This window comes from Salmo salar, chromosome ssa09 (assembly GCF_905237065.1).
Source record: "Salmo salar chromosome ssa09, Ssal_v3.1, whole genome shotgun sequence".
NCBI classification, from domain to species: domain Eukaryota; kingdom Metazoa; phylum Chordata; class Actinopteri; order Salmoniformes; family Salmonidae; genus Salmo; species Salmo salar.
Window position 1 is genome coordinate 92928476 of NC_059450.1, and position 27382 is coordinate 92955857.

Here is a 27382-nt window from a genome sequence, read left to right on the forward strand (position 1 = left end):
TTCAACAAAGTACAGAGTAAAGGGTCTGAATACTTATGTAAATGTGATATTTTATTATTATTTTTTAAATAAATGTTGGTTTATCATTATGGGGTATTGTGTGTAGATTGATGAGGACATTTTTATATTTAATCAAATTTAGTAACATAACAAATATCAGCTATATGCAGTAAAGATAATATTTCTGTCACATTTTAATTGGACTGTGCAACATGACAAATGGTTGTTCCAACTTCCAATCTTCAACTATACATTCTCCCACCCTGCATCACATTCACTGCTTTAACAGCGTGCACTTATAAGGAGAAACCTTTTCTGAGCTGGCTGGCATTCAGGATGAGGCTTTTATGAGAAATGAAATGTCATTATAGGACATCCTTGACAGGTTCCATGACAGCAGAGTTCCTCTCAATGTCTCATTATTTAGGTGAAATGTGTTCAAATTCAGTGGGCAGCTAGCTAGCTGGATCGATGTGGGCCCTGAAGCTGCATCTAAAATGGCACCCTATTCCTTATGTAGAGCACTATATAAAGGACAGGGCACCTATATAGTGCACTACTTTTCACGAGAGCCCTACGAGAGCCCTATGTGAAAGGGGAAAGGGGGGATTGCTAGTCAATTGTACAACTGAATGCATTCAACTGAAATGTGTCTTCCGCGTTTAACCAAACTCCTGTGGACCCTGGTCAAAAGCAGTGCACTTTACAGGGAATAGGAAACCATTTGGCAGTCTCATTGAAAGCTCTTGATGGCTACCTCTGACGGCCAGTACAACTAAGAGCCTAGCTACTCTGAGTTTGCTATGTCACATGTCTATAAGTAATGACAGGCGACTAAATGAGCCTTTTCCAGGGCCCTGGGTTAGCTGTGACATATGGGAGGACATGACAGCCTTGGAGGAGTGTGACTACAGAAAGACATTAATCAATAGCCGGGCCGTGGCTCGGGATACTGAACGCAGAACAGTTGACGAGGGCATTATTCCAGTGGATTACAGAGAGACAGAGAGAGAAAAAAAAGAGACGGAGAGGGATAGAGAGACAAAGAGAGAGTGAGACAAAAAGATTGACAGAGAGAGAGAGAGAGAGAGAGAGAGAGAGAGAGACAAAAAGATTGACAGAGAGAGAGAGAGAGAGAGAGAGAGAGAGAGAGAGAGAGAGAGAGACAAAGAGAGAGCAAGAGAGAAAGAGATGGAGAGAGAGACAGAGAGAGAGCGAGAGAGTGAGAGAGAGAGAGAGAGAGAGAGAGAGAGAGAGAGAGAGAGAGAGAGAGAGGGATGGGCTACATTCCAAATGGCACCCTATTCCCTATATAGTGCACTACTTTTGACCCATCAAAATGCCCATAGGACTCTGGTCAGAAGTAGTGCACTATATAGGGATTAGGGTGCCATTTGGGATGCATACCAAGAGAGAGGTATACCGCATGGAGCTGGTAGGGAGTGTGACGGAAGGAATAAAATGGATCAGTCAATGATTTTAGCAGACGTTGTGATGTTCGCTCTTTGCTTAGTGTTTTAATCATCTTGAGAGTGAAAACAAGAGTGTGGGGGAGGTTAGGGGTACCATGATACTGAGCACCGCTGTATCAGTCATCGGCTGAAGCAATCAACTGAGTACAGGAAGCACTCTGTTGAGAGGGAAAATCCAATGAAGCTGTGGCCGGTCAATCATTCCAGCTGATATTAGACTAGTGGACTGGAGATATTGAACTGGTTAGGGGCTCCTGAGTAGCGCAGCGGTCTAAAGGCACTGAATCTCAGTGCAAGAGGAGTCACTACAGTCCCTGGTTTGAATCCAGGCTGTATCACATCCGGCCGTGATTGGGAGTCCCATAGGGCGGCGCACAATTGGCCCAGCGTCGTCCGGGTTTGACCGGAGTAGGCCGTCATTGTAAATAAGAATTTGTTCTTAATAACTGACCTGTCTAGTTAAATAAAGATTTTTTTTAAATACAAAATTACAAAATAATGGATTTTAATACTGGTGACGTCACATACTAACCAGACAGGGACCAGTGCCCTCTATGCAACAGTATCAATCTGTTTTCTATTTCTAATAATTTCCATGTCAAAAAGCAGCAATTAACTGTAGGCTATACCTACCAGACCTGGGTTCAAATACTATTTCAAATATCTCAATTACTTTCACATACAGTACCGGTCAAAAGTTTGGACACACCTACTCATTCAAGGGTTTTATATATATATATACATATATATATATTTTTTTCTTCTATAGATTGTAAAATAATAGTGAAGACATCAAATAACAAATATGGAATCATGTAGTAACCAAGAAAGTGTTAAACAAATCAAATATGTTCAAGTTCAAGTATAGAATTTAGAAATGTGTAAACAGTGTATTAAATCCATAGTTAGGTATGGATAAAATCACAACTTAGTTGGTGTCTATAGCAGGAGAGGAGATCAGCTGAAATGAATGACTGAAATCTGGACCCAGTCATCCGCTCTGATAAATACTGCTTTAAGTACTGCACTGACTATAATATAATCTCTCTCTCTCTCTCTCTCTCTCACACACACACACACACACACACACACACACACACACACACACACACACACACACACACACACACACACACACACACACACACACACACACACACACACGCCACATTTTGTTGATCAAAACCATTCAGCTTCCAGTAATGCTGTCCCTATTGTGTATTTAAAAGAATGAATAATGGATACAGCCATTTTACAATTTCCCATATTCATACAATCATCTCATTTAGCAAGTTGCAACAACACAATATGATTATGTTTAATTATGTTTAAATACAGTCGTTGTTATATATATAGAGAGATTCATTTCAATTTAAAAAAAGGAAATGAATGCGTTCCATGATTGTTCCTTTTCAACCCCAGCAACAATCTCTCTAATTCATTCTAATTACAATACAGATGCCATGTTTCAGCCAAAAGGCAGACAGGTTACTAATAATCCCTGTCATGTATAGCAGGTCATCTCCTGTTAGGAGGAAATCAGGTCAAGTAGCCATTGAGGTATTTTAGGCTGAAAATGAATGGAGTGATCTGTAGCACCAGCTATTCCTTAATTATAATCATCCCAACAGGATAATATCTCCACATCAGAATCATCCCAACAGGATAATATCTCCACATCAGAATCATCCCAACAGGATAATATCTCCACATCAGAATCATCCCAACAGGATAATATCTCCACATCAGAATCATCCCAACAGGATAATATCTCCACATCAGAATCATCCCAACAGGATAATATCTCCACATCAGAATCATCCCAACAGGATAATATCTCCACATCAGAATCATCCCAACAGGATAATATCTCCACATCAGAATCATCCCAACAGGATAATATCTCCACTCCTCTCTACATCAGAATATAATAAACATGTATCACAGAGGAGACTGCTGAGGGGAGGATGGCTCATAATAATGGCTGAAACAGAACAAATGGAATGGCATCAAACACATGGAAAGCATTGAAACCATGTGTTTGATGTACTTGATACCATACCACTGATTCTGCTCCAGCCATTACCACGAGCCCGTCCTCCCTAATTAAGGTGCCACCAACCTCCTGTGATGTATCATAAAACTTTGACAGCAAAGCTTACCAACTGTAAAAAGCATGTTTTTACCCAAAGGAAACATTTTCTGTGCATCTTTCAAAATTGTATTCACACTTTACCGTCCAGAACAACAATTAGCAAAAAGACAGAAGAGACCACGTCGACATAAATTACAAACAAAACAGTTTGAAATATTGTTGACATTGGACTAATGTTTTGAGCCGAATTCTTAATTGCCAGCTGTTCGACAATAATCTCTTTAAAGACAAATTTGACGATATACTATCAGCAGCCTGATACCCCTCACAACATTATGCATTAACAGTAAACACATATATCCCATTTAAGATTACACCTTAAATGTGCTTGTTTTTTTTATATTTTTTTTACATTTTGTTTTTTTATGGCTTTAAACATGAAGATTGCCTGAGTGGCGTTGAGACTTGCATACTTTATTCCGTGATGATTAAAAAGAAAGTACCTTTCTTGTGAGAAGCTTCTGTTTTGGGGCCTTGTGGGTCTAATAAAAAAAAAAAGATCATGATTAAAACACAACATATTCTAACAGCAAGTACTCATATTGTTTTTCTCAATGCGGAAAACAACAATAAAAAAACACATCTAGTATCACAACTTGCCAACACTTCAGAACTTATACAGGTAAGTGTGCGGCAGGGAAAGGAAGGAAATATTGTGGTGGCCAAAATACTGAAGGCAATAGCAGGAAGGAGGGATGCACGAGTTTGTGTTGGAGAACGTCATAGCGGGTCGGGCAGGAGAGGAGGCGATGCAGAGATGAGCGGAGGGGTAGAGGAGGGGTGCAAGGCATAGTTCTTCACGGGAGGCAGAAGGTGAGGTTAGCAAAATGCACTAAGATGAAAAACATCAGACAAAGGAAAGATGCATAGACTACATGTCAAACTGGCTTCGCTTAGATCTACTTGCATCATTTGGCTTTAAATGCTTAAATGCTTACATTTTCTTATCAAGCAACTGGTAAGTGATTCAAACTTATTTTCTAATAAATGGGATATAAAAATCTTATTTTTTTAGATTTTGTTAATCTAAAAAAATTATATTTTTACCTCTTCCACTCGGGGGGACCCCTGCAACTGAGCAGCAAAATTGGTGCAACACAAGAGAACAGGAACAGGAAGTGTACTTAGTGGACGAAGTGATATAGAAAAGTTATATAAAACACAAAGTCTCACACACAGACGTGAGCAGTTCATTGTTTTACAGTACCTGGGCCTTTTCCAGTCGTTACAGAAATTACCTTTTTTTTAATAAATTGCCATGACTGAAGCTGGCCATGCATCATTTCAAACCTGGTTGGCGCTTCACCAATCCAGCACAACAAACCAGTTAATTACAATTAAAGATAGAAGAATTAGTCCCATTATTGATTGCACTTATTTGGTAAGTGTGTAAAATAAATAAGGCATGCAAACGATAACACCAAATACCTGATAATAATATTTCAACCTGTTCAATCTCACCTTTTACATCCAAAGGCTGTTAATGATAAGGTACTGTACATAACACATACATTAACACAAACATACAGCACATTTCCATCATTTCCTGCCAAAATTCAGAAGATCTTAATTAGTTCAACAGAAAGGTTGCTCCTTCCCAGACGACATTTGCTGCTCATTTGAAATACTGCCAGTCCGTTCCTAATTACTATCTCCTGTCGACACAGATAAATTATTATTCTTAGGCACATAGTAAATGTATTTTCTCAACAAAGATTGTGTGTTGATAAATGTCCTATTTTTGCTCCGGAGGCGCATTGAATTTGTAAACCAGGCGGCATGCAGCCTGCCTACTTTCCTATACGTGGCAAGTGTCATTGATGAGAGATGGCTCCTACATAGAGCTGAAGTCTTTGTGGGGATATTGTAATCTATCAACGTCAGGAGAAAAGGAAATCGTTCTTTAAGATAGATGGAAAGTATTCTGCATGACCATGAACTGCTGTAGACAGGTGATTCAAACTCTATAATCTGGCTGGATCTAGTGAGGATTATTTTTCCTCTTGTTTTTACACTCTGCATGCAAGGCAATCCCTCTGTGTCAACCTAAGCCTGAGCTTATCCTGTATTTGAGATCTGAAAACCTGATCCAAACATTAAACCAGAGCTTTGACTGTTTTCTTTGTTCAAAGCTTGCATTCTCATACTGGCAAATAACTAGCAGTGTGTAAAATCAATTCTCCATATATTACGAAGAGGTACAGCATATAAAAGGCTTTGTGCAACATTAAAAAAGAGTGAATAATCAGCTATAAGAATGTACATTCGCATTTTTAGAATGAATCCATCTGGGCCTGGTAGCGTCTCACTCACGCACCGTTTCACAAAAGGACAAATCTCGAAAGGCGACAGTTAAAACCGCCTAGCATGAAAAATAAAAACAGTCGCTTGGGGGGGATGAATTATCTTGTCAGAGTAAACAATTATATGGCAACTTTAATGTCACACTCAAGTGTGGTCACCGTTTTCCCACTTCCCAGTATCAGAAATGAAATGACCCAAATGACAGGAAGTGACAGTAGCCTTCATGACACCATCTTCTCTCCTCTTCTCCTCGCAGTAATATTAGAGAAGCTTCAGTGACCAGATAGAGAGATGCAGCATCCGATTCAATAATCCAACCATTCTCACATGCCATTCATTAAATTAAAGAGTGTTAATGCTTGATATCATGCTGAATAACAACATCAAGGGCAAACTCCCAATAATAGGGTTTTAATAAATACATGGCCTTGTTATTGTCTCATTAAAATAAATAGAATAAGGCTACTGTTTATTTCTTTGAAAAGGTATTTCTCCTATGTTTACATGTACTGTAGATGTATACTAGGAACAGATTTGTACTAAGTATTACAGTAACGGATGGTTGGATACTACAACCATCTTGGTGTGAATGGTGTCCTGTCCTGTCTTATCCTGTCCTATCCTGTCCTGTCCCATCCTGTCCTATCCTGTCCTATCCTGTCTTATCCTGTCCTATCCTGTCCTATCCTGTCCTGTCTTATCCTGTCCTGTCTTATCCTGTCTTATCCTGTCCTGTCCTATCCTGTCTTATCCTGTCCTATCCTGTCCTGTCTTATCCTGTCCTGTCTTATCCTGTCCTATCCTGTCTTATCCTGTCCTGTCCTATCCTGTCCTGTCTTATCCTGTCCTATCCTGTCCTGTCTTATCCTGTCCTATCCTGTCCTGTCTTATCCTGTCTTATCCTGTCCTATCCTGTCCTGTCTTATCCTGTCCTATCCTGTCCTATCCTGTCTTATCCTGTCCTGTCCTATCCTGTCCTGTCTTATCCTGTCCTGTCTTATCCTGTCCTATCCTGTCCTGTCTTATCCTGTCTTATCCTGTCCTATCCTGTCCTGTCTTATCCTGTCCTATCCTGTCCTGTCTTATCCTGTCCTATCCTGTCCTGTCCTATCCTCCAACAGTGGGCTGACTACTACATCATCCATTCAATAGTCTGCTGTGTCCTTGCGATTTTGCCTCTCCCTAGACTTTGAAACATGATCAATACTTCTGTTATAACTCAGGGAGATTCAGTCCTGAAATGATATCAAACATCTACTCCCAGTTCAGTATGGTACGTCGGTCCAAATGTCCTGATCCAAGAGTCGAGCATCCGGAGTGGCTGAATGTATCCTCATTCATCAAACATAGCAGATTAACAAAAATAATTAAATTGTTTTAAGAAGAAGGCAGACTGAAGTTTCAACGTCAGAAAGAAATGTAGTTAGTGATTGGTGTGTGTGTGTGTGTGTGTGTGTGTGTGTGTGTGTGTGTGTGTGTTATATTAACTCTGTTTAAGGTTGTGTTCTTTACTGAACCCCATTCCTTTAATGTTCCTGAAGTAGTCAGCAGATCAGTCCGGGTGGTTCCCTGTTGTTATGTGTATATGAACACAGCAGCATCTGAACACGGCCCCCTCCCCCCTCTCTCATTAGGGTATTCCATTAATCCTATTAGCTACCCATTAAACAAGTGCTGATAACACCAAATGAACGTCAAGCTCCACCAGCTAATAATATTTCATCTCCCCAGTCAGGTAGGTTGAAACAAAAAGAGAAGGAGAAGAAGAAGAGGTAGAACAGAAAGAGAGGTGGAGCGAGAGAGAGGGAGAGGGAGAGGGAGAGATACATAACAGGTGAAAGACACATCCATGCATAGGGAAAAATAAGCCAGAAGCCAGAAACAGTAAATACACGGCAGCAAGGACTGTATATTTACAGATGTTCACTTGTCTCGCAAAACTAATTCAGAAGCAAAGTGACACAGCTAGTTCATTGTGAAAGCGTTTGGTTACACTGATCATCACTGTGATGTGACATGGCAGGCTTTAAAAAGGAAGCGAGAGTAAGGAGAGAGCAGAGAGGATTAAGTGACTGACTGACTGACTGACTGACTGACTGACTGACTGACTGACTGACTGACTGACTGACTGCCTGACTGACTGGCTGTCTGGCTGACTGACTGGCTTTCTGACTGACTGTCTGGCTGTCTGGTTGTCTGACTGACTGACTGACTGGCTGTCTGACTGACTGTCTGACTTGCTTTCTGACTGGCTGTCTGACTGGCTTTCTGACTGACTGTCTGACTGTCTGACAGGCATCAGAAGCAGCAGAAACAACCCAGGGTGGGGTGATGACTGACTGACTGACTGACTGACTGACTGACTGACTGACTGGCTGTCTGACTGGCTGTCTGTGACTGGCTGTCTGACTGGCTGTCTGACTGACTGTCTGACTGTCTGACTGTCTGACAGGCATCAGAAGCAGCAGCAACAACCCAGGGTGGGGTGATGACTGACTGACTGACAGGCTGGGGTGGTGATGTGTATTTTGGTGGAATCTGCACAGCCTCATGGTTGTCGGCCAAGCTGCTCCTCACTGTGACTGATGAGGAGGGACAAGGTTGAAGAGGAGACTGAAGTCACAGCTGTACCCCCCACCACTGTTCATCACTGCAGTGCAGGCAGAGTGGGTCCCTAGATTACACCAGTCACCCTGCCTATAGCTCATCAGAGGTGCGAGGGGAAAGCTAGCAGGGTAAATAATCAGTCAAGACTACCTTAACCTTTTTAGTCGTTGCTGGAGAATGAACGTTAAATTGAAATGAATTACATTTTAAAAAGAAACTCGTAGACCATACATGGGAGATCCCAAATGTGTCAGAAGGATATTTCCTTTTCTCCATTCCAATAGAGAACCTGCTAAATCAATTAGAAGGGTTCCCCACAGTGAGTCCCAGTCATGATCAGTGTAATTTCCTCTCATGCCGGCACATTCGAAGCTTCAGGCAATTCTCTGCTATTCTCTCCCTGTTTTTCACTGTTGCTGTGCCACCACATTAGTAGAGATGGTGGTAGATTGAGGAGGTGTGCTCCTTTGTTAGACCTACAGAGAATGCCTTAGCAGTTCTAACGTTCTAATGTTCTAAAGAATGCCTTCTAACGTTCTAACATAATAACTTTCTAAAGAATGTCTTCTAACGTTCTAAAATTCTAATGTTCCAAAGAACGTCTTCTAGCAATCTAACATTCTAATGATCTAAAGAATGCCTCAGCAGTTCAAACATTGTAATCTTCTAAAGAATGCCTTTTAACGTTCTAATGTTCAAAAGAATGCCTTTTAACCTTCTAACATTCAAATATTTTAAAGAACACCTTTTAACGTTCTAACATTCTAATGTTCTAAAGAATGCCTTCTAACGTTCTAACATTCTAATGTTCCAAAGAATGCCTTCTAACGTTCTAACATTCTAATGCTCTAAAGAATGCCTTCTAACGTTCTAACATTCTAATGCTCTAAAGAATGCCTTCTAACGTTCTAACATTCTAATGTTCTAAAGAATGTCTTCTAAGGTTCTAACATTCTAGTGTTCTAAAGAATGCCTTTGCAGTTCTACAATTCTATAAACAATATTTTTTAAGTTCTAATTATATAAAGGATATCTTTACCATTCTAATTGTATAAAGGATATCTTTACCATTCTAATTGTATAAAGGATATCTTTACCATTCTAATTGTATAAAGGATATCTTTACCATTCTAATTGTATAAAGGATATCTTTACCATTCTAATTATATAAAGGATATCTTTACCATTCTAATTATATAAAGGATATCTTTACCATTCTAATTGTATAACGGATATCTTTACCATTCTAATTATATAAAGGATATCTTTACCATTCTAATTATATAAAGGATATCTTTACCATTCTAATTATATAAAGGATATCTTTACCATTCTAATTCTATAGAATATATTAACAGTTCTAAAGTTCCACTGTGTTTACTGTAATCAACCCCCCATCATTCTCGGAGCTCTGACTGAAGACGTTTCTTAGTCTTTGTACAGACGTTCATTATTAAGAAATGACCTGCCGGCCTGTTTATTTCATGAATGGGATTAATGTGTGTGGCTGGCAGGGATGGGAGAAGGACTGCTTGAATGAGTGAATCTACCACTCACACTACAATACAGCGTTGACCTGACAGCCATGACTAACATCTGAATCTATCTCACATTGTTCCATCCCATGACAATAGGCCTCTCGCCACACACTAGTCATATGATTAACATTATACATTACGTAAAGTAATGTATTTTCTCTAATATGCAAAGACATGTTACATTAGAACACTGTTAGCCTTCATTTGAGTTTGAATATCCGACCCTATTTAGACTCACCAGCATGAAAACTGCTATTGTGCTTCTTGTATTAGTGCTCTTGATAAGCCCACTGAGGCTGAGCTGATCCTGTAGTGAGCACTTTCTCTGGGCAGTGTACTATAACTGTGATGGAGGCTTATATTACAGCAGTGGATCACAATACACACAAGACTCTAGTTTCATATATCAAAGTAACTGGGATATAGTAGGTTTAGCTGAGACAAGACTAGCACATCATACAATCTGTCATGATGTTATCATTGTGAATTGAGACGTCGGCTCATAAAATAACATTCAATACATTCATACAAAGCCTCTGAACATAAAACAGTTTACACAGCAAAGAAAAAGCGTTTTTTTTTGGTTGTTGTTGCAGTGAACATTGTGAGCGAAGTGAGTATTGTGAAAAGATGTTATGTAGTCTAACTGTAGATGTAGATGTGATTTTGCAACTCTAGCAGGCTTAATAATTCATGCTTAGTCACAGCAAACACTCCTGGATTCAGTACTTCATATACTGAGATGTCATACTCATGGAAATCACATTTAATATACCTGTAAAAGGCACTGCAATTTATGGGCCAAAACATCATGTTACACGTTAAACATGGACACGGAGTAGTAGTCCCATTGTAGTTAGTTAACGTGAAATATTTGCAAAGTATCAAAGCATGTATGTTAGATAGATAATCAGAATCAAATTCCTTCAAATGTCTTCAGAAACCATCTCAGTGTATGGTATGGAAACGGGTTGTTTGTGAGAGGGGTTTCTCATGCAGAACATTGGATTCATATTTTTGTCTTATTATTATAGACCCCCACAATTACGAAATTGTGAGTGAAATATTCAACAACAACAAAGAATATATATATATACCATAAGGTGAAATAATATGTAAATTATACCACCTCAGATAAGGATGTACTGATAATTAATTGTAGTATTAATACTAGAGCAGAAAATATTATAAAATAGAGGAACTCTCATCAAAATGATGAAGAGTTCTTTCAAACACTCCAACATAAATTTGGTGGGTTGCCACAACGGTGCTCTACCACTGAACATCATAGCTCGGACTGAGTCATCATAACGTAGCTGTATTGCTGACCATAGTTCAATAAGGAAACCTCTGACATGTATCTTTATGGGGTGCTTCCATATAGGGAAAGGTCACTTTTAACGTTATGGAAACATGTTTAGCAACACACTGCCTACAGTATACCACCAAACAGACATTCAGGATATTGAGACGGTTGTGATATTTTTACAGGAATGTAGCCAGCCTTAAACAATAAAATAATAACATGACTCCATTTCATTGTAGCCACATCCTGTAAATATATTGAGGATTTGTGAATATCGTAACAGCTTAATTCAATATTTTAAGGTTTAAAAGTGTGAAGTGTTTAAGGTGCAAAAAGTGTTAAAATGTTTAGAAAAAAATTGTTAATACTATAAGTGTTCTGTTTAATGTGTGAAAATGACCTCACTTGAAAAATGTATTCAAAGAACCTACACATTTTAATCAGAATTATTTGCTAAAGCCAAAATCAATAGTAAAATAAAGGTATAATATATATTCATATTATATAGATTTCATTGTTTAACTACACTGTCCTCTCTTTACGATCCTGACTGGAATATGTTATTTCTGGTTGTGCTTGGCTACATTCCTGTTTTATCCCACTGTGTCTTGGTGGCTACTCCTACCTTTGAAATTAGGTCTGATTCTTGCATCGTAACCCGAAACTTTGCCCATGAGTTTGTCCAAGAACTCCGAGGGAGGCATTGGGGAGGCAGCTTTTCGAGCTGCGGCTTCTTTAGAGGCTGCCAAGCTAGAGAGAGAAGAGAGAAAAAAGAGAGAGCGAGAGAGCGAGAGAGAGAGAGAGATGGGTGCACAACTGAGATTTAAAATGGTGAGTTGTTGTCATGCATAGCATCATTCTGAGAGTAATCCAATCCAACAAGTATTTTCTGTTGAGGGATGCTACCATTACTGGTTCCCTTCCCTTGTCCATTTGTTATATAATGTGCCTCAATATGAGGTATGAACTATGTTACTTGTCTTCCAAATGAATACAGCAGTTTGATTAGCTCCATGTAATGTAGGAACTTTGTGGGGAACTTTTAGGAAGTATCCACTTCATGAGTTATATGCTCAGAGGACAATCGATAATATTGATTATCCATTAAGTTGTTATTTGACTCCTTCACACTGTAGCCTACAACACAAGCATTTCGCTACACCTGCAATATTATCTGCTAAATATGTGTTGGTGACCAATAACATTTGATTTGATTTAAACACAGAACTTAAAGCATGTTTATAGGATATTTTCTAAATGTCTCATCTACATGAATTTTTTTATGTTATTTTTTTATATCCATTAACAAAATACTATTAACATTCCATAAACAGAATAAAAGCAAGGTTTACATAATCACAGATACCTGTAACCTCACAATCCATTTCCTGTGATGACAGGATAATAAAATAATAAACGTTTTTGAAAATACCACAAACATACCAATTTATAGCTCCAAAAAGAAAGCTGAAAACAGAAAATATGTTAATTACTTCTCCATTTGTTCGGAGAATTTGCATATCCTGTATATCCAGAATGAACCATCTTGTGGATAATAAGGGATGACAGATAATGACCAGGGTGGCATTCCCTTTAATGTCTAATGCAAGCAGTCCAGGGGGCCTGGTCCACCCTTACTTACCTCCTTTCCCTTACAAATAAAATACTGAAATATTGATTATTTATTTGACGGAGAGGCGCGGCGACAGAAAGACAAATCGATCTCAGTTAAAGCATCAGAACGAGAAAACAGCGCCTCCTATCTGTGTCAGTATGTGTAGACAATGTATCTGACGCTGTCTGGACTGAAAGAGTATGTCATGTCATTCTATCTCTGACCAGACAGCATCAGATACAGGGGCTACATATAGAGCGGCGCTGTTTCGCTCGCTCGGATCATTATAAACAGATATCTGGTTTCAGCCTTTTACGAGTTGGAAAGGAAAGTTGGCGGGGTCACATTGCACTGTTAGGATGACGGATTGCCCTGAATTAAATTGATGTTGAGCCAAAATTATATAATTACTCCTGTCTAAATAAAATACTTCAGAATACTTCACCAAGGAGCATGATTTAGCCACATAGGATCATTTGCTTCTATTTAAAAAATTGCTGTGGATTGTTTCAAATCACAAGTGTGGGAAGCCTGTAATTTGGGTAGTGTACGTGGCAATTGGTCTAGCTGGTTGATTTGCGGCTGTCAGTGACAAGCGTCTAAAATATGTGTGAAGATCATGAATCTTGAGTAGAATTGAAAATATTGAGACAGGAATAAGGGGAGGGAGGTGTGAAAATATGGTGCGTCTCCAGAATGCATGCTATGTAGGAAAGTGCCCGTTTGTCAGTGTCTTGTTTCTGATTGTCTTAAACTCGCTAACGTAGAGCACGTATTTTTTCTTCGCCTCACACAACTCAACAAAGTCTGTTTTTTTAAACATTCATTGCAAATGATAGTTCCTCAGTATTTGAAAAATCTTTCCAACACTCATGGCCTCGATAATCACCAGACAAGATGTGAACGAGCAAAATATAATGATCTGGTGATCCCATATATCCAGAGGAAACGTCATTAAAAAAGCAGCTTTCTATCCCAAACCCACTGGTGCATGAAACGTCGAGGGCAGGAAATAGACGACTTGATACAATCCTGCAGGTTCATTAGCAACAGGATCGGGCCCGACACTGATCATTTGATACAAATGTCGAACTTCACTAGCAATAGCTCAAGTCAAAACAGATAGAAAGGGAGGCAGACAGGTGGAGAAGAGAGATGAATGTGATTGAAAGAACCTGCATTTTCATCAGGATATTTTCTACTGTTTTTATTTTGTCGGCTTTAGGCCTATGTATTTGACTTAGTTGAGGATGGAAGTAATAGGCCTACTGCTGCATTGGTCTATAGGCTATCTCTGAGTTCTATGCTCATGTCTGTAGCCGCCAATAGAACACAGTGTATCAACGTGTCCAAATGGCAGAGGCTTGTGCTCTTGCCATAGTTTAATTTTTACTTTTTGATTTTACTTCAGATTTGTATGATTAACCACATGATAATGATTTGGAAAAACTAATTGAAATGAAACTGTTCCACGAAAATGTGCATATATAAATATTCATAACTGGCATGCAGATAAGTAGAAATGGTAGGATAAATTGTAAACTTCCCCAAACTTGAAACTCCCGAGCTGCCTATGGTCTTTACTATTACAACCATTTAAAAAATGCGCCCGCCTCTGGAAATCAAATATCCTTCCAACTGATGCGTCGGGTCTGATTGCAGTCTTCTAAAACTGAGATGGTAAAGTAAAAAAAAGTTCCAATAAACACCAACACAAAATCTATGTGTAATCGTGATCATAACACCAAAGACAAGGCTTATTTTTATACAACTGTGATCATTAACCCAACAACAAATGGCATATTTTGTCAGGTCAGCTCAAAAGGTATTCCTACAAATAGTCACCAACTGACAATTTCAGTAGACTAACATATAAACCAACTGCCCCCATCAGTAGACTAACATATAAACCAACTGCCCCCATCAGTAGACTAACATATAAACCAACTGCCCCCATCAGTAGACTAACATATTAACCAACTGCCCCATCAGTAGACTAACATATAAACCAACTGCCCCCACACAGTGTCCTGTGTATATTTAAATATGCTCTCTCTAATTCTCTCTTTCTCTCTTTCTGTCTTTCTCTCGGAGGACCTGAGCCCTAGGACCATGCCTCAGGACTACCTGGTATGATGACTCCTTGCTGTCCCCAGTCCACCTGGCCGTGCTGCTGCTCCAGTTTCAACTGTTCTGCCTGCGGCTATGGAACCCTGACCTGTTCACCGGACGTGCTTGTTGCACCCTCGACAACTACTATGATTATTATTATTTGACCATGCTGGTCATTTATGAACATTTTAACATTTTAACATTTTGACCATGTTCTGTTATAATATCCACCCTGCACAGCCAGAAGAGGACTGGCCACCCCTCATAGCCTGGTTCCTCTCTAGGTTTCTTCCTAGGTTTTTGGCCTTTCTAGGGAGTTTTTCCTAGGGAGTTTTTCCTAGCCACCGTGCTTCTTTCACATGCTTTGCTTGCTGTTTGGGGTTTTAGGCTGGGTTTCTGTACAGCACTTTGAGAATATCAGCTGATGTACGAAGGGCTATATAAAAATAAATTTGATTTGATTTGATTTGATCAGTAGACAAACATATAAACCAACTGCCCCCATCAGTAGACTAACATATTAACCAACTTCCCCCATCAGTAGACTAATATATTAACCAACTTCCACCATCAGTAGACTAACATATAAACCAACTGCCCCCATCAGTAGACTAACATATTAACCAACTTCCCCCATCAGTAGACTAACATATTAACCAACTGCCCCATCAGTAGACTAACATATAAACCAACTGCCCCCATCAGTAGACTAACATATAAAACAACTGCCCCCATCAGTAGACTAACATATTAACCAACTTCCCCATCAGTAGACTAACATATTAACCAACTGCCCCATCAGTAGACTAACATATTAACCAACTGCCCCCATCAGTAGACTAAGATATTAACCAACTGCCCCCATCAGTAGACTAACATATTAACCAACTTACCCCATCAGTAGACTAACATATAAACCAACTGCCCCCATCAGTAGACTAACATATTAACCAACTGCCCCCATCAGTAGACTAACAAATTAACCAACTGCCCCATCAGTAGACTAACATATTAACAAACTGCCCCATCAGTAGACTAACATATTAACCAACTGCCCCATCAGTAGACTAACATATTAACCAACTGCCCCCATCAGTAGACTAACATATTAACCAACTGCCCCCATCAGTAGACTAACATATTAACCAACTTAACCCATCAGTAGACTAACATATTAACCAACTGCCCCATCAGTAGACTAACATATTAACCAACTTACCCCATCAGTAGACTAACATATTAACCAACTGCCCCATCAGTAGACTAACATATTAACCAACTGCCCCATCAGTAGACTAACATATTAACCAACTGCCCCATCAGTAGACTAACATATTAACCAACTTACCCCATCAGTAGACTAACATATTAACCAACTGCCCCATCAGTAGACTAACATATTAACCAACGGCCCCCATCAGTAGACTAACATATAAACCAACTGCCCCCATCAAAAGACTAACATATTAACCAACTGCCCCCATCAGTAGACTAATATATTAACCAACTTCCACCATCAGTAGACTAACATATAAACCAACTGCCCCCATCAGTAGACTAACATATTAACCAACTTCCCCCATCAGTAGACTAACATATTAACCAACTGCCCCATCAGTAGACTAACATATAAACCAACTGCCCCCATCAGTAGACTAACATATAAAACAACTGCCCCCATCAGTAGACTAACATATTAACCAACTTCCCCATCAGTAGACTAACATATTAACCAACTGCCCCCATCAGTAGACTAAGATATTAACCAACTGCCCCCATCAGTAGACTAAGATATTAACCAACTGCCCCCATCAGTAGACTAACATATTAACCAACTTACCCCATCAGTAGACTAACATATAAACCAACTGCCCCCATCAGTAGACTAACATATTAACCAACTGCCCCCATCAGTAGACTAACAAATTAACCAACTGCCCCATCAGTAGACTAACATATTAACAAACTGCCCCATCAGTAGACTAACATATTAACCAACTGCCCCATCAGTAGACTAACATATTAACCAACTGCCCCCATCAGTAGACTAACATATTAACCAACTGCCCCCATCAGTAGACTAACATATTAACCAACTTAACCCATCAGTAGACTAACATATTAACCAACTGCCCCATCAGTAGACTAACATATTAACCAACTTACCCCATCAGTAGACTAACATATTAACCAACTGCCCCATCAGTAGACTAACATATTAACCAACTGCCCCATCAGTAGACTAACATATTAACCAACTGCCCCATCAGTAGACTAACATATTAACCAACTTACCCCATCAGTAGACTAACATATTAACCAACTGCCCCATCAGTAGACTAACATATTAACCAACGGCCCCCATCAGTAGACTAACATATAAACCAACTGCCCCCATCAAAAGACTAACATATTAACCAACTGCCCCCATCAGTAGACTAATATATTAACCAACTGCCCCCATCAGTAGACTAACATATTAACCAACTGCCCCCATCAGTAGACTAACATATTAACCAACTGCCCCCATCAGTAGACTAACATATTAACCAACTGCCCCCATCAGTAGACTAACATATAAACCAACTGCCCCCATCAGTAGACTAACATATAAACCAACTGCCCCCATCAGTAGACTAACATATTAACCAACTGCCCCCATCAGTAGACTAACATATTAACCAACTGCCCGCATAAGTAGACTAACATATTAACCAACTGCCCGATCAGTAGACTAACATATTAACCAACGGCCCCCATCAGTAGACTAACATATAAACCAACTGCCCCCATCAAAAGACTAACATATTAACCAACTGCCCCCATCAGTAGACTAACATATTAACCAACTGCCCCCATCAGTAGACTAACATATTAACCAACTGCCCCCATCAGTAGACTAACATATTAACCAACTGCCCCATCAGTAGACTAACATATAAACCAACTGCCCCATCAGTAGACTAACATATTAACCAACTTCCCCCATCAGTAGACTAACATATAAACTAACTGCCCCCATCAGTAGACTAACAAATTAACAAACTGCCCCCATCAGTAGACTAACATATTAACCAACTGCCCCCATCAGTAGACTAACATATTAACCAACTGCCCCCATCAGTAGACTTACATATAAACCAACTGCCCCATCAGTAGACTAACATATAAACCAACTGCCCCATCAGTAGACTAACATATAAACCAACTGCCCCCATCAGTAGACTAACATATTAACCAACTGCCCCATCAGTAGACTAACATATTAACCAACTGCCCCATCAGTAGATTAACATATTAACCAACTGCCCCCATCAGTAGACTAACATATAAACCAACTGCCCCCATCAGTAGACTAACATATTAACCAACTGCCCCATCAGTAGACTAACATATTAACCAACTGCCCCCATCAGTAGACTAACATATTAACCAACTGCCCCATCAGTAGACTAACATATTAACCAACTGCCCCATCAGTAGACTAACATATTAACCAACTGCCCCCATCAGTAGACTAACATATTAACCAACTGCCCCCATCAGTAGACTAACATATTAACCAACTTCCGCTATCAGTAGACTAACATATTAACCAAATGCCCCATCAGTAGACTAACATATTAACCAACTGCCCCATCAGTAGATTAACATATTAACCAACTGCCCCCATCAGTAGACTAACATATAAACCAACTGCCCCCATCAGTAGACTAACATATTAACCAACTGCCCCATCAGTAGACTAACATATTAACCTACTGCCCCCATCAGTAGACGAACATATTAACCAACTTTCCCCATCAGTAGACTAACATATTAACCAACTGCCCCCATCAGAAAATTAATATATTAACCAACTGCCCCCATCAGTAGATTAATATATAAACCAACTGCCCCATCAGTAGACTAACATATTAACCAACTGCCCCATCAGTAGACTAACATATTAACCAACTGCCCCATCAGTAGACTAACGTATTAACCAACTGCCCCCATCAGTAGATTAACATATTAACTAACTGCCCCCATCAGTAGACTAACATATTAACCAACTGCCGCCATCAATAGAAAAACATATTAACCAAATGCCCCATCAGTAGACTAACATATTAACCAACTGCCGCCATCAGTAGACTAACATATTAACCAACTGCCCCCATCAGTAGACTAACATATTAACCAACTGCCCCATCAGTAGACTAACATATTAACCAACTGCCCCCATCAGTAGACTAACATATTAACCAACTGCCGCCATCAATAGACTAACATATTAACCAACTGCCCCCATCAGTAGACTAACATATAAACCAACTGCCCCCATCAGTAGACTAACATATTAACCAACTGCCCCATCAGTAGACTAACATATTAACCAACTGCCCCCATCAGTAGACTAACATATTAACCAAATGCCCCATCAGTAGACTAACATATTAAACAACTGCCCCATCAGTAGACTAACATATTAACCAACTGCCCCATCAGTAGATTAACATATTAACCAACTGCCCCATCAGTAGACTAACATATTAACCAACTGCCCCATCAGTAGACTAACATATTAACCAACTGCCGCCATCAGTAGACTAACATATTAACCAACTGCCGCCATCAGTAGACTAACATATTAACCAACTGCCCCATCAGTAGACTAACATATTAACCAACTGCCCATCAGTAGACTAACATATTAACCAACTGCCGCCATCAGTAGACTAACATATTAACCAACTGCCCCCATCAGTAGACTAACATATTAACCAACTGCCCCCATCAGTAGACTAACATATAAACCAACTGCCCCATCAGTAGACTAACATATAAATCAACTGCCCCATCAGTAGACTAACATATAAACCAACTGCCCCCATCAGTAGACTAACATATTAACCAACTGCCCCATCAGTAGACTAACATATTAACCAACTGCCCCATCAGTAGATTAACATATTAACCAACTGCCCCCATCAGTAGACTAACATATAAACCAACTGCTCCCATCAGTAGACTAACATATTAACCAACTGCCCCATCAGTAGACTAACATATTAACCAACTGCCCCCATCAGTAGACTAACATATTAACCAACTGCCCCATCAGTAGACTAACATATTAACCAACTGCCCCATCAGTAGACTAACATATTAACCAACTGCCCCCATCAGTAGACTAACATATTAACCAACTGCCCCCATCAGTAGACTAACATATTAACCAACTTCCCCCATCAGTAGACTAACATATTAACCAAATGCCCCATCAGTAGACTAACATATTAACCAACTGCCCCATCAGTAGATTAACATATTAACCAACTGCCCCCATCAGTAGACTAACATATAAACCAACTGCCCCCATCAGTAGACTAACATATTAACCAACTGCCCCATCAGTAGACTAACATATTAACCTACTGCCCCCATCAGTAGACGAACATATTAACCAACTTTCCCCATCAGTAGACTAACATATTAACCAACTGCCCCCATCAGAAAATTAATATATTAACCAACTGCCCCCATCAGTAGATTAATATATAAACCAACTGCCCCATCAGTAGACTAACATATTAACCAACTGCCCCATCAGTAGACTAACATATTAACCAACTGCCCCATCAGTAGACTAACGTATTAACCAACTGCCCCCATCAGTAGATTAACATATTAACTAACTGCCCCCATCAGTAGACTAACATATTAACCAACTGCCCCCATCAGTAGACTAACATATTAACCAACTGCCCCCATCAGTAGACTAACATATTAACCAACTGCCCCATCAGTAGACTAACATATTAACCAACTGCCCCCATCAGTAGACTAACATATTAACCAACTTCCCCATCAGTAGACTAACATATTAACCAACTGCCCCATCAGTACACTAACATATTAACCAACTGCCCCATCAGTAGACTAACATATTAACCAACTGCCCCATCAGTAGACTAACATATTAACCAACTGCCCCATCAGTAGACTAACATATTAACCAACTGCCCCCATCAGTAGACTAACATATTAACCAACTGCCCCCATCAGTAGACTAACATATTAACCAACTGCCCCATCAGTAGACTAACATATTAACCAACTGCCCCCATCAGTAGACTAACATATTAACCAACTTCCCCATCAGTAGACTAACATATTAACCAACTGCCCCATCAGTAGACTAACATATTAACCAACTGCCCCCATCAGTAGACTAACATATTTACAAACTGCCCCATCAGTAGACTAACATATTAACCAACTGCCCCCATCAGTAGACGAACATATTAACCAACTTTCCCCATCAGTAGACTAACATATTAACCAACTGCCCCCATCAGTAGATTAATATATTAACCAACTGCCCCCATCAGTAGATTAATATATAAACCAACTGCCCCATCAGTAGACTAACATATTAACCAACTGCCCCATCAGTAGACTAACATATTAACCAACTGCCCCATCAGTAGACTAACATATTAACCAACTGCCCCCATCAGTAGATTAACATATTAACTAACTGCCCCCATCAGTAGACTAACATATTAACCAACTGCCGCCATCAATAGAAAAACATATTAACCAAATGCCGCATCAGTAGACTAACATATTAACCAACTGCCGCCATCAGTAGACTAACATATTAACCAACTGCCCCCATCAGTAGACTAACATATTAACCAACTGCCCCCATCAGTAGACTAACATATTAACCAACTGCCCCCATCAGTAGACTAACATATTAACCAACTGCCGCCATCAATAGACTAACATATTAACCAACTGCCCCATCAGTAGATTAACATATTAACCAACTGCCCCCATCAGTAGACTAACATATAAACCAACTGCCCCCATCAGTAGACTAACATATTAACCAACTGCCCCATCAGTAGACTAACATATTAACCAACTGCCCCCATCAGTAGACTAACATATTAACCAACTGCCCCATCAGTAGACTAACATATTAAACAACTGCCCCCATCAGTAGACTAACATATTAACCAACTGCCCCATCAGTAGATTAACATATTAACCAACTGCCCCATCAGTAGACTAACATATTAACCAACTGCCCCATCAGTAGACTAACATATTAACCAACTGCCGCCATCAGTAGACTAACATATTAACCAACTGCCGCCATCAGTAGACTAACATATTAACCAACTGCCCCATCAGTAGACTAACATATTAACCAACTGCCCATCAGTAGACTAACATATTAACCAACTGCCGCCATCAGTAGACTAACATATTAACCAACTGCCCCATCAGTAGACTAACATATTAACCAACAGCCGCCATCAATAGACTAAAATATTAACCAACTGTCCCATCAGTAGATTAACATATTAACCAACTGCCCCCATCAGTAGACTAACATATAAACCAACTGCCCCCATCAGTAGACTAACATATTAACCAACTGCCCCCATCAGTAGACTAACATATTAACCAACTGCCCCCATCAGTAGACTAACATATAAACCAACTGCCCCCATTAGTAGACTAACATATTAACTAAATGCCCCATCAGTAGACTAACATATTAACCAACTGCCCCATCAGTAGATTAACATATTAACCAACTGCCCCCATCAGTAGACTAACATATAAACCAACTGCCCCCATCAGTAGACTAACATATTAACCAACTGCCCCATCAGTAGACTAACATATTAACCAACTGCCCCCATCAGTAGACTAACATATTAACCAACTGCCCCATCAGTAGACTAACATATTAACCAACTGCCCCCATCAGTAGACTAACATATTAACCAACTGCCCCCATCAGTAGACTAACATATTAACCAACTTCCCCCATCAGTAGACTAACATATTAACCAACTGCCCCCATCAGTAGACTAACATATTAACCAACTGCCCCCATCAGTAGACTAACATATTAACCAACTGCCCCATCAGTAGACTAACATATTAACCAACTGCCCCATCAGTAGACTAACATATTAACCAACTGCCCCATCAGTAGACTAACATATTAACCAACTGCCCCATCAGTAGACTAACATATTAACCAACTGCCCCCATCAGTAGACTAACATATTAACTAACTGCCCCCATCAGTAGACTAACATATTAACCAACTGCCGCCATCAGTAGAAAAACATATTAACCAAATGCCGCATCAGTAGACTAACATATTAACCAACTGCCGCCATCAGTAGACTAACATATTAACCAACTGCCCCCATCAGTAGACTAACATATTAACCAACTGCCCCCATCAGTAGACTAACATATTAACCAACTGCCCCCATCAGTAGACTAACATATTAACCAACTGCCGCCATCAGTAGACTAACATATAAACCAACTGCCCCATCAGTAGATTAACATATTAACCAACTGCCCCCATCAGTAGACTAACATATAAACCAACTGCCCCCATCAGTAGACTAACATATTAACCAACTGCCCCATCAGTAGACTAACATATTAACCAACTGCCCCCATCAGTAGACTAACATATTAACCAACTGCCCCATCAGTAGACTAACATATTAAACAACTGCCCCCATCAGTAGACTAACATATTAACCAACTGCCCCATCAGTAGATTAACATATTAACCAACTGCCCCATCAGTAGACTAACATATTAACCAACTGCCCCATCAGTAGACTAACATATTAACCAACTGCCGCCATCAGTAGACTAACATATTAACCAACTGCCGCCATCAGTAGACTAACATATTAACCAACTGCCCCATCAGTAGACTAACATATTAACCAACTGCCCCATCAGTAGACTAACATATTAACCAACTGCCGCCATCAATAGACTAAAATATTAACCAACTGTCCCATCAGTAGATTAACATATTAACCAACTGCCCCCATCAGTAGACTAACATATAAACCAACTGCCCCCATCAGTAGACTAACATATTAACCAACTGCCCCCATCAGTAGACTAACATATTAACCAACTGCCCCCATCAGTAGACTAACATATAAACCAACTGCCCCCATTAGTAGACTAACATATTAACTAAATGCCCCATCAGTAGACTAACATATTAACCAACTGCCCCATCAGTAGATTAACATATTAACCAACTGCCCCCATCAGTAGACTAACATATAAACCAACTGCCCCCATCAGTAGACTAACATATTAACCAACTGCCCCATCAGTAGACTAACATATTAACCAACTGCCCCCATCAGTAGACTAACATATTAACCAACTTCCCCCATCAGTAGACTAACATATTAACCAACTGCCCCCATCAGTAGACTAACATATTAACCAACTGCCCCCATCAGTAGATTAACATATTAACCAACTGCCCCATCAATAGACTAACATATTAACCAACTGCCCCATCAGTAGACTAACATATTAACCAACTGCCCCATCAGTAGACTAACATATTAACCAACTGCCCCATCAGTAGACTAACATATTAACCAACTGCCCCCATCAGTAGATTAACATATTAACTAACTGCCCCCATCAGTAGACTAACATATTAACCAACTGCCGCCATCAATAGAAAAACATATTAACCAAATGCCGCATCAGTAGACTAACATATTAACCAACTGCCGCCATCAGTAGACTAACATATTAACCAACTGCCCCCATCAGTAGACTAACATATTAACCAACTGCCCCCATCAGTAGACTAACATATTAACCAACTGCCCCCATCAGTAGACTAACATATTAACCAACTGCCGCCATCAATAGACTAACATAATAACCAACTGCCCCATCAGTAGATTAACATATTAACCAACTGCCCCCATCAGTAGACTAACATATAAACCAACTGCCCCCATCAGTAGACTAACATATTAACCAACTGCCCCATCAGTAGACTAACATATTAACCAACTGCCCCCATCAGTAGACTAACATATTAACCAACTGCCCCATCAGTAGACTAACATATTAAACAACTGCCCCCATCAGTAGACTAACATATTAACCAACTGCCCCATCAGTAGATTAACATATTAACCAACTGCCCCATCAGTAGACTAACATATTAACCAACTGCCCCATCAGTAGACTAACATAAAAACCAACTGCCCCCATTAGTAGACTAACATATTAACTAAATGCCCCATCAGTAGACTAACATATTAACCAACTGCCCCATCAGTAGATTAACATATTAACCAACTGCCCCCATCAGTAGACTAACATATAAACCAACTGCCCCCATCAGTAGACTAACATATTAACCAACTGCCCCATCAGTAGACTAACATATTAACCAACTGCCCCCATCAGTAGACTAACATATTAACCAACTCCCCCATCAGTAGACTAACATATTAACCAACTGCCCCCATCAGTAGACTAACATATTAACCAACTGCCCCCATCAGTAGACTAACATATTAACCAACTGCCCCCATCAGTAGACTAACATATTAACCAACTGCCCCCATCAGTAGACTAACATATTAACCAACTGCCCCCATCAGTAGATTAACATATTAACCAACTGCCCCATCAATAGACTAACATATTAACCAACTGCCCCATCAGTAGACTAACATATTAACCAACTGCCCCCATCAGTAGACTAACATATTAACCTACTGCCCCCATCAGTAGACGAACATATTAACCAACTGTCCCCATCAGTAGACTAACATATTAACCAACTGCCCCCATCAGTAGATGAATATATTAACCAACTGCCCCCATCAGTAGATTAATATATAAACCAACTGCCCCATCAGTAGACTAACATATTAACCAACTGCCCCATCAGTAGACTAACATATTAACCAACTGCCCCATCAGTAGACTAACATATTAACCAACTGCCCCCATCAGTAGATTAACATATTAACTAACTGCCCCCATCAGTAGACTAACATATTAACCAACTGCCGCCATCAATAGAAAAACATATTAACCAACTGCCCCCATCAGTAGACTAACATATTAACCAACTGACCCATCAGTAGACTAACATATTAACCAACTCCCCCATCAGTAGACTAACATATTAACCAACTGCCCCATCAGTAGACTAACATATTAACCAACTACCCCCATCAGTAGACTAACATATTAACCAACTGCCCCATCAGTACACTAACATATTAACCAACTGCCCCATCAGTAGACTAACATATTAACCAACTGCCCCATCAGTAGACTAACATATTAACCAACTGCCCCATCAGTAGACTAACATATTAACCAACTGCCCCCATCATTAGACTAACATATTAACCAACTGCCCCCATCAGTAGACTAACATATTAACCAACTGCCCCATCAGTAGACTAACATATTAACCAACTGCCCCCATCAGTAGACTAACATATTAACCAACTTCCCAATCAGTAGACTAACATATTAACCAACTGCCCCATCAGTAGACTAACATATTAACTAACTGCCCCCATCAGTAGACTAACATATTAACCAACTGCCGCCATCAATAGAAAAACATATTAACCAAATGCCCCATCAGTAGACTAACATATTAACCAACTGCCGCCATCAGTAGACTAACATATTAACCAACTGCCCCCATCAGTAGACTAACATATTAACCAACTGCCCCCATCAGTAGACTAACATATTAACCAACTGCCCCCATCAGTAGACTAACATATTAACCAACTGCCGCCATCAATAGACTAACATATTAACCAACTGCCCCATCAGTAGACTAACATATTAACCAACTGCCCCCATCAGTAGACTAACATATAAACCAACTGCCCCCATCAGTAGACTAACATATTAACCAACTGCCCCATCAGTAGACTAACATATTAACCAACTGCCCCCATCAGTAGACTAACATATTAACCAACTGCCCCCATCAGTAGACTAACATATTAAACAACTGCCCCCATCAGTAGACTAACATATTAACCAACTGCCCCATCAGTAGACTAACATATTAACCAACTGCCCCATCAGTAGACTAACATATTAACCAACTGCCCCATCAGTAGACTAACATATTAACCAACTGCCCCCATCAGTAGACTAACATATTAACCAACTGCCGCCATCAGTAGACTAACATATTAACCAACTGCCCCATCAGTAGACTAACATATTAACCAACTGCCCCATCAGTAGACTAACATATTAACCAACTGCCGCCATCAGTAGACTAACATATTAACCAACTGCCCCATCAGTAGACTAACATATTAACCAACTGCCGCCATCAGTAGACTAAAATATTAACCAACTGTCCCATCAGTAGATTAACATATTAACCAACTGCCCCCATCA

At 39.8% G+C, this 27382-nt stretch overlaps 1 protein-coding gene across 3 annotated transcripts in view; it reads right to left on the reverse strand.

The window, feature by feature from the left end:
* The window catches only part of LOC106612254 (glycine receptor, alpha 1), a 146934-nt gene that overhangs the window by 77443 nt on the left and 42109 nt on the right, over nt 1–27382 (reverse strand). Inside the window, exons 2-4 of one of the 3 annotated variants that reach the window (XM_045724230.1) lie at nt 12008–12132; nt 4675–4701; nt 4071–4109 (exon numbers count right to left, since the gene is read on the reverse strand). In XM_045724230.1, the coding sequence (XP_045580186.1) occupies nt 4071–4109; nt 4675–4701; nt 12008–12132 (191 nt within the window). The remainder of the gene's footprint in view (nt 1–4070; nt 4110–4674; nt 4702–12007; nt 12133–27382) is intronic. The other 2 variants (XM_045724231.1, XM_045724232.1) reach the window with 2 other exon arrangements.